The sequence below is a fragment of the Rattus rattus genome, chromosome 8 (assembly GCF_011064425.1).
Source record: "Rattus rattus isolate New Zealand chromosome 8, Rrattus_CSIRO_v1, whole genome shotgun sequence".
NCBI classification, from domain to species: Eukaryota; Metazoa; Chordata; class Mammalia; order Rodentia; family Muridae; genus Rattus; species Rattus rattus.
In genome coordinates this window covers 17,692,493-17,706,363 of record NC_046161.1, presented here as the reverse complement: position 1 = coordinate 17,706,363, position 13,871 = coordinate 17,692,493, and the positions used below count along the sequence as shown (strand labels likewise).

The 13,871-nt window shown below is 48.9% G+C and overlaps 1 protein-coding gene across 10 annotated transcripts in view; it reads right to left on the bottom strand.

Annotated features, from left to right (window-relative positions):
• Dnm2 (dynamin 2) overlaps window positions 1-9,783 on the bottom strand; it is an 83,023-nt gene extending 73,240 nt beyond the window's left edge. For 9 of the 10 annotated variants that reach the window (XM_032910784.1, XM_032910786.1, XM_032910782.1 and 6 more), the window contains exon 1: window positions 9,455-9,783. In XM_032910784.1, coding sequence (XP_032766675.1) covers window positions 9,455-9,615 — 161 coding nt within the window. In that variant the 5' untranslated portion in view covers window positions 9,616-9,783. The remainder of the gene's footprint in view (window positions 1-9,454) is intronic. The other variant, XM_032910777.1, reaches the window with a different exon arrangement.
• Window positions 9,784-13,871: the final 4,088 nt, after the last annotated feature.

Genomic DNA, 13,871 nt, shown 5'->3' with positions numbered 1-13,871 from the left:
CAGTGCCACCAAGGCAAAGGCTACAGAAACCAGGCTTCCTTCCGCTTGGTTGAGTGGAAAGTCAACATTGCAAAATGATGGCCAAGGGAACCTAACCACAGGAAGACTGGGCTGAGGAGGGCTCCAGATACCGGTCACAGCCTCCTGGTCTTGGTCTCTGCTTGGCTTTACTAGGCCAAGAGGACTTTAGCAACCATGAAGTCCCTCTCAGCACAGTGGCACAGGCTGAGTGCCAGCCAGCACTAACAGTGGACACAGAAGGCTCAGGAATTCAAGGCCAGCCTCACCACTGCAGGTTCCTTGCAGCCAGGGCTGCTGGGGCAGGCATCGCAGGCCAGGAGGCTACCACGCTCTACAGCAGCAGTCCTCAGTCTGTGAGTCACAATACTCTGGAGGTCAAGCAACCCTTTCACAGGGGTCACAGATCAGATATCCTGCATACCAGATATTTATTCTACAATTCTTAACAGTAACAAAAAATTAGTTATGAACTAGTAACATAAGGCACTTTATGGTTGGATCATCTTAAGATTGAGAACAACTTCTACAGAAAAACCTCATCTATCAGTACAAAAGACAGACACCCCTGGGCCAGGACAGAGTTGTGTACTGAAGCCATCTCTGGGGTTTTCAATGGGGATGGCCTGTCTATGCCAGGGTGTTATCACTCAGCAAGCAGCCTCACACTAGGACAATGTCAGCCTGCTCTACAGACATGGAAGTCTGGGAAAGTGTTAGGAGCAATCTCTTGGGTACCTCTTCCTTCACTAGGGAATAAGAATTTTCCTAGAGGGTTGGGGATTTAGCTCAGTGGTAGAGCGCTTGCCTAGCAAGCGCAAGGCCCTGGGTTCGGTCCCCAGCTCCGAAAAAAAGAAAAAAGAAGGAAAAAAAAAAAAAAAGAATTTTCCTAGAGAGCCTTGCACACCGGTGGATCACAGTCGGACTTCACCTCAGCTTTTCTATAGGAGAAAGACAGAGAGGACCCAGGAACAGTGACACTGCCTGTGACCCAGCATTAAGGAGGCTAAGGCAAGGGCTTTGCAGGTTTGAATCCAGCCTGAGCTGTACATCAAAACTCTGTATCAAAAATAAAACCAATCAATCAATAAATCAATCAATCATAGAGGAGATCATCATCTCCGTGGAGAAAGCACTTGCTGGCCAAACATGAGTTCAATTCCTCAGACAGGAAAACCTGCGCATGGCGATGTGTCTATAATCCTAATCCAAGGAGGGGAAGGGCACAGACAATGAGATCAGGTTCCCTGTGAGACCCTATCTCAAAAAATTACAATTAAGAGATGGCTCAGTAGCTAAGAACAGGCTGCTCTGGCAGAGAAACAGGGCTCAATTCCCAGTCACCACATGATGGATCACAACCATCTGTAACCCCAATTCCAGGGGATCCAATGTCCTCTTCCTTGGGTACCAGACATGCACATGAAACAGAAAGAAACACTCATACACATAAAATAAAACAAAAAAAAATCTTTTTAAGTGAAACAGCTCTGGCCTCCATCATCCCCCTCCACACAGGTGCACACAAAGACACATACACAAATACCAATATAACAGTAACAACAGGACTGGGAACAGGCTGGTCATAAGTGCTTGCCTAGCATGCGTCAAGCCCTGAGTTCCACGCCCAGTTCCACACAAGCCGGGTACCGGGTACTTGTAATCCCAGCACCCAGGTGGTGGACATAAGGATGCAGAGTTCAAGGTCATCCCAAGTTACATGTGGAATTCAAGACCAAAATGGCATATATGATGCACAGTCTTGGAGAGAGAGAGGATATCGTGAGAGTGAGATGGCTGAGAACCCATGGTAGAGGAAAGGGAGGAAGCAGGTAAAAGAGGCACAAGCAGTGAGGTAGGTGCCAGGGTCTGCAGGTTCTCAGGCGTCGTTGGCTTCTACAATTGGAAGCTGAAGTGGCACATGGGACATAGAGACAAGAGGGGAGCCTCTGAGGGAGTCCAAAGGTACTTGTCTAACTCCAACTGTAAAGTGGCGGCCACCACCAGGGTGAGGGCTACACAGCTCGTACCAGCCACTTACCCTTCCTTCCCCACTCACATCACACACGACAAGGGTCCCTACCATGAAGTGTATTTAGAGTCCTGGAACAAAGAGGGCAAAAAGAGCTTTGATGTCTGTCACCAAAAGATCTGCACACAGACACAGAGCACTTTACAGCCAGTATGAGGAAAAGAATGGGCTGGACAGCCAGCAACACAAAAGCACATGGTCAGCAAGTCATTCCTTTGCTTCACCTCAGCAAGAAGACAGTTGCCTCCTCCAAGAGGCTCTCCCTGCCTGCCACTTCAGCTTCCTACAAATAGGAAAGCCTTAAGGGAAGCCACACCCAAAGCCTCCACAGACAGAACTCCGGACCTTAGCACCTGGGAATTTTGCCAAAGACTTTACTCCAGGTTCAGGAGGAAGACTGGAAAATCTAAGTTAGGGGAATCTATCGGGAGGCAAAGCAAGCCTCAGGGTAAGGCCCATGAGAGAAGCCACGAGGCTGGTTTCATAATACCCACTCCAAGGAAGTTTTACTAGTGAGAGGGATCACACACAGGCCTGAAGGTGGGTAAGGCTGTAGATAACAGCCCATTGAGGGAGCTATTCCTCTCAATGGCATGACCACCTCAGCCTCACAATGCTGCCTCAGCTCCCCTCACTCAACACAAACACGAGCGGTCAGGATGTTCCAAGCTACAATTGGAAACTAACATGGAAAGTTTTCTAGAAGTGACCAGACCAGAAAGCTAGTTGTGGAGGGCTGGAGAGATGGCTCAGAGGTTAAGAGCACTGGCTGTTCTTCTAGAAGATTGGGGTTCAATTCCTAGAACCCATAAGGCAGCTCACAGCTTTCCCTAACTCCTGTTCCAGGGGATCCAACACCCTCACGCAGATATACATACAGTCAAATCATCAATGTACATTAGAAATAAATAAAAATAAAAAAAGTATTAAGCTAGCTGTGGGTTCAGTGGTTAAGTGCTGGCTACACAAGAAATCCAGAGTTTGGATCCCTAGAACCCACATAAATGCTAGGCAGACTTCATAGCCCACTTCTAATTCCAGCCTAGAAAGACAAGACAATGGATTGATGCCCAGAACAAACTGGCTAGCCAGACTAGCTGTATCAGTGAGCTCAGGGTTTGATTGAGAGGCCATCTCAATGGATGCAGTAGGAAATACCAGGCCTCAATGGGCACTCATGCTCACACATGAAAACATGCATACACACACATGCATACCACACACATCTGAAAAAATCAGAAAGTTGTTTTCGTGGACTTTGTTGTTATACTGTTTTTCCCTTTGGTTTGTTTGGGGTTTCTCAGACAGGTTTTCTGTAGCTCAGGCTGGCCTTCCACTTGTCTGGGTAGAAGAGGCTAGCCTTAAACTTCTATCTTCCTCCTGCACCTCTCAGGTGCTGGGATTACAGCCAGCTTTGAAGAAAAAACAAGATTGTTTTTGTTTTGTTTTTATTTGTTTGTTTCCTGAGATAAGGTCTGACTCTGAGCCCCAAACTGACCTTGAAATATGGCTAATCCTCCAGCCACAGCCTCTCAAATGCTGGGATAACAGGAGTGAGCTCCCTCACTCAGCTTGGGAAACTAGTTGTCTATGTAGGCGGAGTGGTCAGGGGTCTACGGTGAAGCCAAGGGGTCAGCCTAGGAGCAGCAGGTATACTCCTCTGAGAAAGGTGCCTCCAGGACAGACGCGCCCCAGCGGTGGCCCCAGGAAGCTACTGGTTCCCACTCTGACAGGCGGTGTCCCGAGCCCCATGTATCTCAGGCTATTCTAAATCTGCATCGAGCAATCAGCTAACCCGGTGTGTGCAGGGTGCTCTACCTGTGTTTCCTCTGTGGACACTGCTCTGTCCCACCAGGCTCCAGTTCAACTGAGGGGCATCCACATGGCGGTGGGTTCCAAAACCAATCTTTCACTTCTGACTCCATCTATCTATCGCCAGACTTCTCATTCTTCCAGAATGTTCTTTGTTTACCTGCCCACCCATTTTTCTGTCTAGTTAGGTCCAGGTCCCTGTCACGTCTCCAGCATCTGGTCCATTAGGCCCAACTTAAGGCTTGACAGTGAAGACACACACCTGACAACCTTAAAGGAACCTGGCCTTCATGACAATGTTACCCTCCTTCTCCAGTCTGTTTCCCAACCTGTAACTGAGGACAGTATAAAAGCAGCAACTGGGGGTTGGGGACTTAGCTCAGTGGTAGAGCGCTTGCCTAGCAAATGCAAGGCCCTGGGTTCAGTCCCCAGCTCCGGGGGAAAAAAAAAAAAAAAAGCAGCAACTGTCTCCCAAGGACTTGGGTGGGACTCAGCTGGTGGACTGGGTCAGTTGGCTAGCAGATAGCAAGCCCTGGGTTCCATCTCAGCACGGAATAAACCAGAATGTTGGTACACATCTGAAATTCCAGCACATGGACACAGAAAGACTGGGAGTTTAAGGTCATCTTCAGCTACTTAGGAAATTCCAGACTAGCCTGGGCTACATGAGACCCCATCTCAAAGAAACAAGAGGAGGTGTGAGGAAGACACTCAGTAGTCATGAGCACTGACTGCTCTTGCAGAGGACAAGGGTTCAATTCCTAGTGACATGACAGTTCACAACTTCTGCAACTCCAGTTCCAGAGGGTCCAATACCCTTCAGTCTTCAAGGGCACTGCACATGTGTAGTACATATAAATTCATGCAAGGAAGCATACACGCATGCACACACTCACACGCATACACACACACATGCACGCTTACACACAAGTGCACACACGCGAGCAGTGGGGTGCAGAGTAGATCTTAAAGAGAAACTAAACGGAAGCAAAGTGCTCATCTAGCCTCTGGCTGAAGCTGAGGCTGGCCTCCCAGAGACCTCACACACACCTTCTTAGTGTAGCATCAGGCTCAGGAGAGGCATGACAACGTCCTCCATTCGCTCAGTTTGCAGAGAGGCCATGTGAGTAGTTCATTACTGCCTGTATTTTCTCCAAAAACATTGACACTTTAATAAGGGCCTAATTACAGCTAGCACTTGGCCCCTCCCCTGTAAATTAGGGTTCAGCAGATGCCCAAGTTTCTCCCGGCAACCAAGGAGCCTGTCATTTCAGCATTTGTATTCAAACCTGGCACAGCCTAGACCAGCTGCAGCTCGGAGCAACGGCAAGAGTGTGAGCAATGGGCTTCCCTTCGGTGACCAGCTCTTCCCCAGCTCTAGAAATGTTTAGTCAAGTCCAGTGTGGTGGAATAGGCCTGCCATTGCGGCACTCGGGAAAGGGGGGCAAGGAATCTCAAACTTGGGGACAGCCTGGGCTACCTAGCAAAAACACTGTATTAAAAACAGATGAAAAGGCAGGTAGTGGTGGCAAATCAAACCTTTAATCCTAATTCTCAGGAGGCAGAGGCAGACTGGTCTCTGTGAGTTCAAGGCTAGCCTGATCTACAGAGTTTCAGAACAGCCAGGGTTACACAGAGAAACCCTGTTTCAAAAAATAAAACAACAACGACAACAAGAATACTGGTGAGATGCTCCCTGCATAAAGACACCTGCTGCCAAGCCTGATGATCCCTGGGACCCACAAAGGAGGGAACCAACTCCTGCAAGCTGTCCTCTGACCTCCACATGCATATGAACACATGTGCACATGTACCTGTGCACACAGCCACCCATGCCCCTGATCTAAGGAAAATGGTCCGCACAGGTGACCTGCACAGAGAACCGCACATGTGAAGCAGCCCACCCAAGCGTCCCCCTGGAGGCAGACGGGGTGCCCCCAGGCCACTTTCCCCATCTGCTCCCTGATCCCCAGGAGAGAAGTGGCCTGTGCCAAGCCCCACACCAATTCTTTTTAAGTCTCTTCCCACTGTCCCAGTTTCCTGACACTCTTGGGTATATTGCTGGCTCAGAACCTTTATACTGGCTGTGCCGCATCCTGGGATGCCTTTCCCAACTTCTGCTTCCAAAGGAGCAGGAGTGGCCCTGAGTGGAAGACCCACTGAGTTACGCATTAAGTCAGCTCCCCCAGGGTGAGGGTCTCAGTCTTCCTTTGTAACTTCTGGGAGCCTTAGTACATGACAGCAGGCGTCATACTACTGCCCTGTACTGCCTGGACTATATGCAGCCCCCGTCTTATAGCAGAGAAACCTGGGGTCTAGCCGGCACACTCACCATGCACAAAGTTCTCAGTTCCATCCCCAGTACTATATAAACAGAAGCATGGTGGTTCACACCTGCAATGCCAAAACTCAGAAGGTGAAGGCAGGAGATCTAGAGTTCTGGGTTATCCTCAGCTATACAACCATTTCAAAGCCAGCCCAAGATTCAGCCCTTGGCAAAAGCCAGAAATCATAAACGCACACCTGTCACTCGAGCACTGTGAAGACCCGGACAGACAGATCCCTAGGGCTGGCTGGCCAGTCAGTCTAGACTAAGCAACAAGCCCCAAGTTCCAAGGAACTGAGACAATGTCTCAAAAGTAGATGGCTCCTGAGGAACCATGCCTAAGGCTGCCCTCTGACCTCCGCACACTCATAGTCACATATCTGTGCATAGACACACACAAAGGAACCTAGGGCCTAGAATCAATCCCCTTGACTGAAGTCACACAAGTCAATTATGGTTGACCCATGCTTGGAGCCTCAGGCCTCCATGTCATTATCATTACTCTCTAGAACCTTCGTGTAGTTTCGGGCTCTGTAGACATCTGGACCTCATGCGAAACCTGTTACATTTCAAGTCCTTGGCCTCCAGGGTTAGCAATCTGTATGCAAACCTCGGCAAGGGGCTGGGCCAACTCAGACGTCCTAGAGTACACTAATGTTCTTAGAAAAATCTAAGGCGGCACTGACAGGAAGCAGGCTGAGCTGTCCCTAGGTGCTTGGCACACTCTCTCCTTTGCTCCTGGCTGACAGCCAGATGCCCACTGATGGACATTCAAGAACAGCAGAAGGAGGAAACAGCAGTAGGGTCAGAATAGACTCTCAGTTCTGACTGTTTAGTAAAATTCACAGCAGGAAATAGAGAACGGGACTGAGTGGGACCCTCTTAGCGAGGCCCCATAACGCAGGTACATTATGGCATTCTAGAGTAAACAGAACTTAAGCCAGACATAGTGGTGCATGCCTGATCCCAGCACTTGAAAAATGAAATCTGAAAACTGCTGCTACAATTCTGGGGGCCAACCTGTACTATACAGTAAGTTCTAGGTCAGCCTGGACTACAGTATGAGACTGTTTCAAAACAAACAAACAAAACAACAACAACAACAACAACAACAACAACAACAAACCAGGAATGGTGCTGTACACCTTTAATCCCAGCACTCAGGGGGCAGAAGCAGGTATGTTCAAGGCCAGCCTGTCTACTTTGTGAGATGCTGTTTAAAAAACGAATCAATAGCTGGGCTTGGTGGCACTTGCCTTTAATCTCATCACCTGAGGTAGAGGCCAGCCTGCTATACAAAGGGGGTTTCAGGACAGCCAGGGTTCAGTTACACAGAGAAACACTGTCTTAAAAACAAAACAAACAAACATACATATGTGCATATGCATATACATAAAATGTTTATTTCAGCACCTAAAGCCACAGTCATAGAAAGGTCTCTGAGTATGAAGCAATCAAAGAAAACATAAATATCGATAATATTTATCGATTAGTTATCAATTGGTGCTGGGAACTGACCCCAAGGTCTTATTCATGCTAGGTAAGTTCTCTATGTCTGAGCTTAGCCCACAGCTCTCTCTTGGCCTTTTTTTTTTTTTTTTTTTTTTTTTTTTTGAGACAAGGACTAACAATGGAGGCCAGATTGACCTCAAACTCAAGAAATCTGCCTCAGACTCCCAAGTCCCTAAGGTCACAGGTTCAGCCTAAATAAACACTTCCAACAACCCAGTCCCTGCAGCCTTGCATCAACTTTGAAGGTTTTTGAGACAGGGTCTGACTATGTATCCCTGGCTGCCCTAGAACTCTATGTAGAGTGAGCTAGCCTCAAATTTAGGGATGCCCTGCCTCCACAAGACTGGTAACAAAAACACACAACACAGGGCGTGTGAGTGTGTGTCTGTCTGTCTGTCTGTCTCCATCCCAATGTTAGGGTGAGGCAGAGAGTGGTGGATCACTGGAACTCACTGGCCAACCACACTAGCTCATCAGTGGGCTTCATGCTCAGTGAGGGACCATGTCTCTAAAATTTAAGATGGAAGGACAATGACATGGCTCAGTGGACAAACGCCTAATGACCGGAGTTTGATCCCCAGGACCCACAGAGATGTCCCCTGACTCCACAAGTGCACTCTGGCACTCACTTGGACACACACACACACACAATGATAATGCCCACAGCAAAGCAAATGTTATCTATCACTGGGCACACACTGCAGCATCATACATGGTGCACTTCCTGGAATGGAGAAGTGCTGCTGTGTGCAAAGCAGGGGGGAGGGACAGGAGTAAATCAACATCCCTTCTTCACTCACTTCCTGGATCCTAGAAACAGCTGCGAGTGGAATTTGCCCACTGGACAGATGGAACAAGCTGAGGCTCCCAGAGCTGTCTGGAGAGCATTCCAACTGGGAGGCTTTAGCTTAGAAGTCATCTGACGGGTTTGGGGATCCTGGGCCAGGAAAGAACCCTACAGAACGTTTCTTCCCAAGTTCCCTGAGTTCTGTCACTCAGAGAGGATGGACAGGCAGGGGTGCCTGGGCGGTAATGGAGAACAGACTAATGGATGGATTCACTTGGAAGACAAGAGTCAGTCGGCCCAAGAGAACCAGATAACAAGAGGCTACCAAAGTTCAGCAGGTCAGATGGCAGAGGCCCACTCAAGTAAATAAGGGGCACAGATGGGCATTCGCACACGAGAGGTCACCTTAGATGGCTAGCCAGACAACGGTGGACCTCAGAGTGGGTCTGGACAGATGGGACAACCAAATGGTGCCCGTAGGAAGCCTGTTCAGAACGGATAACCAGCTAACCAGACAAGAGAGAAGGCTCCAGATAAATAACTGGCCAGACAGACCCCAGGGGTCATCCCCCATGGATGGCTGGGTGGCAAGTGTTATCTTCAACAGCACACACACTAAGACTTCCAGGCAGCAGGAGAAAAGAGGAGTGGATCACCACAGATCACAGGCAAAGCGATGTCAGAGTTACCCAGCGATAGCCGGAACTAGATGCACCAAGAGAGGTTTGCATTGACCGTCTTGCCCCAAACACCACCCACGATCATCGACTAGTCCCAGACCTGGATCTGCATCTCCAGTCTCTGAGAAAAGCCATGGAGACTCTTGCCCCAGACCTTACCCAATGCCACCGGTCCTGAGGCGTCCGCGAGCCGCAGTTCCGCCATTCCCCGCCCGCCCTCCGCGCCCTAGGCCGCCGCCCGCCCTCCCAGCCGGAGCCCCAGAACCGCCGCCGGCGCGCTCGCTCACCGGCCCACGAAGTTCTCGAGCACCGAACTCTTGCCGGCGCTCTGGCCGCCCACCACGGCGATCTGCGGCAGGTCCAAGTGGCAGCTCTGACCGATGGAGCTGAAGGCGTCCTGCAGCTTGTTAACCAGCGGGATGAGCTCTTCCATCCCGCGGTTGCCCATGGTGCCCGCCTCCGCCCCGCGGATCCCCCGACTACGACTCGCGGTCCCGATGCGTCTGTGGCCGTTGCTTCCTCCTGCTCTGCTCTGCCAGCCCGCCCGGGCTCCCCTTCGCCGCGACGCCCGCTCCCGGCTCGGCCTCACAGTCGCCGCCTCATCCGGTTCTCAGGCGACACCCGACCCGAGCAACCTCCCCTCCCGGCCTCCGGGGTGGAGCCCGCAACCCTAATGCTATATCTAATTGGTCAATAGCACTGCCACTCAAGAACGTGAGCCAATAAAAAAGGCACGAGGAAGGGCTAATTTCACAAGTTCACTGGGTAATAAAACCGTCACTCTTAAATGAAAGCCAATAGAAATCGAACCGGGTTGTCAGACCGGGAAGGCGGGGTCTCTGGGAAAGACATTGAGGCCTCTGCTCACTGATGCGCGTTGGCTTATTGGTCACACAAAACGTCAACCTGCCAATAGTGTAAGGAATCAATCCTTCAACACTGGATTGTCACTTGACACTAGTTAATTCCGTAAAAATTTCTCATTGGTTGATATAAATATCACTTCTCTACTCCAACCAATAAGAGAAAAGGAGAGCCGTAATCTTTTTATACAGTTTCTATACAGTTTCTGTATGCTGGCTACAAACTCTCGATGTTCCCCCTGTGTCCACCACCGGGTCTTGCTAGGATACACGTTACTAGTGTCCCAATCCTGACTGACAACCGCGTCATAAAAATTCTTTCAGCTTTCCTGGCATTTTTTAACACTTTGTGATATTCTTTTAAAGCAAAGGGCCACAGTACTCAGGGAGGCGAACATCGTGGATAAGGTTCAGTGATTGTCACACCTGAATTCTGAGGCTGTAGTGAAAACTTGTATTTTAGAAAGCATCGCAACTCTTAGCTCTGAAAGAATCCCAATGCCAGTGGAAGATGAGTGGACACTTCTGCCTCACAGAAAAGTACTCTCGTCTTCTCATGCCTGTATCTGTATATTACTAAGGATTGAGTCTACGGTTTCATGAAGCTAAGCAAATGTTTTACCAGTGGCTACAACTCTAGGGTTATTTTTACTTTATTTTATTTTTTGCTCCAAGAGCGATGGCTCAGTGGTTAAGAGTACTCGCTGCCTTTGGAGCAGACTCAAGTTTGGTTCCCAGCACCCACATGACAGCTCACAATCATCAGTGAGTCCAATTCCAGGAATCTGACACCCTCTTCTGGCCTCCACTAGTATCAGACACAGACATTACACACACCTACATGCAAGCAAACACACCGATGTACAGTTTTTTAAAAAATTCACATAACATTTAATTTTTTAGAATTATCTATTTATGTATATGAGTACACTGTAGCTGTCTTCCGACACACCAGGAGAGGGCGCCAAATCCCATTACAGATGGCTGTGAGCCACCATGTGGTTGCTGGGAATTGAACTCAGGACCTCTGGAAGAGCAGTCAGTGCTCTTAACCACTGAGCCATCTCTCCAGCCCAACATTTCATTTAAAGGATTTACTTTTATATGTGCACCAGATACGTGCCTGGTGCCCACAGAAGTCAGGAGGCATCAGATCCCCTAGATCAGGAATTCTGGATGGTTGTGAACCACAATGTGGGTGAGCAACAACTGTTCTTAACCGCTGAGCTATCGCTTCAACCCCAAACTCTTTGTTTTGTGTTCATGGTGTTTCGCCTTGTTTTATTCTCCATATTCATGTAGACCAAGAAAACCAAAGGAGGGCATCAGATCCTCCCAGAGCTGGAGGTACAGTTTCAAGCTGCCATGTGGGTGCTCAGAACTGAACTCAGGTCCTGTGCAAGAGCAACAAGTGCTCTAACCTGCTGAACCACAATTCCAGCCCTCTTATTTTAACTATGTTTGTTTATGTTGGTTGCGGTACAGACACTTGAGAGGAGAATAGGGCATGGGATGCCCTAAAGCGGTTGTCAGTCATCTGATTATGGGCGCTAAGAACCAAACTGTAGTCCTCTCCAACAGCAACCACAGCTCCAGCCCCTGTTGTTTCTGTCACTTGGGTGCCTGTGGTGTGCTGCCCTGTGCATTTGGAGGGCAGATTTGACGTTAGGGAAGGCCACTTTCAGTTTTTGAAGCAGGATTTCTCAGCCAAGAGCTGGTCAATTCAGCAGGGCTGGCTGCTGGCTGACCTTCCCAGAGCTGGAATTACACAAGCTCACCACCATGCTTGAGTTTTTATGAGGGACCTGTGAATGTCACCAAGCATCTGTACAGATGCCCATCCACCCACCCCCAAGCCATGGTAAGTCAGAAGCCAATATGCCACTTGTTTCCATGTTTCTTCAACTTTTCTACATCCTACATTCTTTAGTTACCAAGTGTAATTTGGAGATCCACTCTCTAATGCAAGAATGGAGGAATACACTATTTTGCAGGCAAAACTGGAGGTTCTGGAGTGCACTTTGGGGGGAGTGGTGCTGACAGAGCCTCATTCGGCAGAGCCTTGACTCAAGGCTGTATAGTGGAGGATGGTCTTGGACTTAGATCTTCCTGCCATGACGCTGCAGTGTTGAGAGTACAGGCAGGAGCCACCAGACCCAGTTCATCAGGGACACAGAGTTTCTCTTCATGCCAGGATCCCAGCATCTGCCCCGGAAGAGTCTTTTCCTTCTAGGAGGGTTGTGTTTGTTTACGTGAGACATAGTCTGTGTAGCTTGGGATGATCTTTACCTACTATGTATCCCAGGCTGGCCTGAAATACCTGACCCTCTCGCCCTAGTGTCTTGAATATAGGGGTTTCAGCCCTGCCACCAGGCCAGAGTGGAACAGCTAATTGGTAATAATTTGGTGCCTCTGGGCACACATGTACTTGAATAGGAGTCAGTGAGGAGGAAGAAGGAGCGTACACTCTGGAAAGCAGCTGACAGGAGGTGGTACAGGGGTCATGCTGGAGCAGTGAGTGACAAGATGACAGAGGGGGACCCTTTAAAAACAAGAAAGAAAAAAGAAAGAAAAAGACCAGAGCATTAAAGCTCCTCCTTGTTTGCCTTGTTGGCCAGAGGAATAAGATATGTGTGTAAGCCAGTGGGAAACTTTAGGAAAACTAGGTAACATCAACTGATAAGCCATTGTTTAAGGAACAGGACTTAGTCCCAGGTCCCAAATATATGGGTTTATGGTTGGTAGGCTTGGTGTCACAGACTTTATCAGTGCTGCAAGAACCTGGAAAAATACTAATTATACACAAAAGGAGTTGGCTGAATATTATGTGGAAACAATAAAAAAAGAAAAAAGGTATAGGGTTGGGTGTGTGCCTCTGTGGATCTGTGCTTGTCTGGGATGCTCTGGGCTCCATCCCTGGCACATGAACCAGGAGTGGTGGTGCACACCTATGATCCCAGCCTAGGGAGCAGAGGCCAGGTAATGGTAGAGATTCAAGGTCATCCTTAAGAATACAGCAAGCGGGGGGTTGGGGATTTAGCTCAGTGGTAGAGCACTTGCCTAGCAAGGCCCTGGGTTCGGGTCCTCAGCCCGAAAAAAAAAAAAAAAGAAAAAAAAAGAATACCCAAGCGGGTTGGGGTTCAGTCCCCAGCTCCCCAAAAAAAAAAAAAAGGAAAAAAAAAAGAATACAGCAAGCTGGGCTGGAGAGATGGCTCAGCAGTTAAGAGCACCTGACTACTCTTCCAGAGGGCCTGAGTTCAATTCCCAGCAACCACATGATGGCTCACAACCATCTGTAAAGAGATCTGATGCCCTCTTCTGGTGTGTCTGAAGACAGCTACAGTGTACTTATATATAATAAATGAATAAATCTTTAAAAAAAAAAAAGAATATAGCAAGCTGTCTGATGGGTAGTCACACCCTATACCCCAATACTGGGGACGCTGAGCCAGGCACGTCTCTGTGGGTTCAAGACCAACCTGATCTACACTGAGAGTTCTAGCTGGGGCTAGTTAGAGCCTGTCTCAAGAAGAAAAGGAAAGGGTGGCAGGCAGGGTAACTAGATCATAGGTGAGGGGCAGAGCATAGTCAGGCATGCTTGGCCTTGGGTTTGATCCCTGTCACATGCCATGGTGTGACGTCTGCTAATTCACATCTATTATTAAGGATAGTACAGAGTGCTAGGCAGCGCCAAGCTTGTGCTACAGGATTAAGAGTAGAACAGAGGGCTGGAGGGATGGCTCAGCGGTTAAGAGCACTGACTGCTCTTCCAGAGGTCCTGAGTTCAATTCTCAACAACCACATGGTGGCTCACAACCATCTGTAATGGGATCTGATGCCC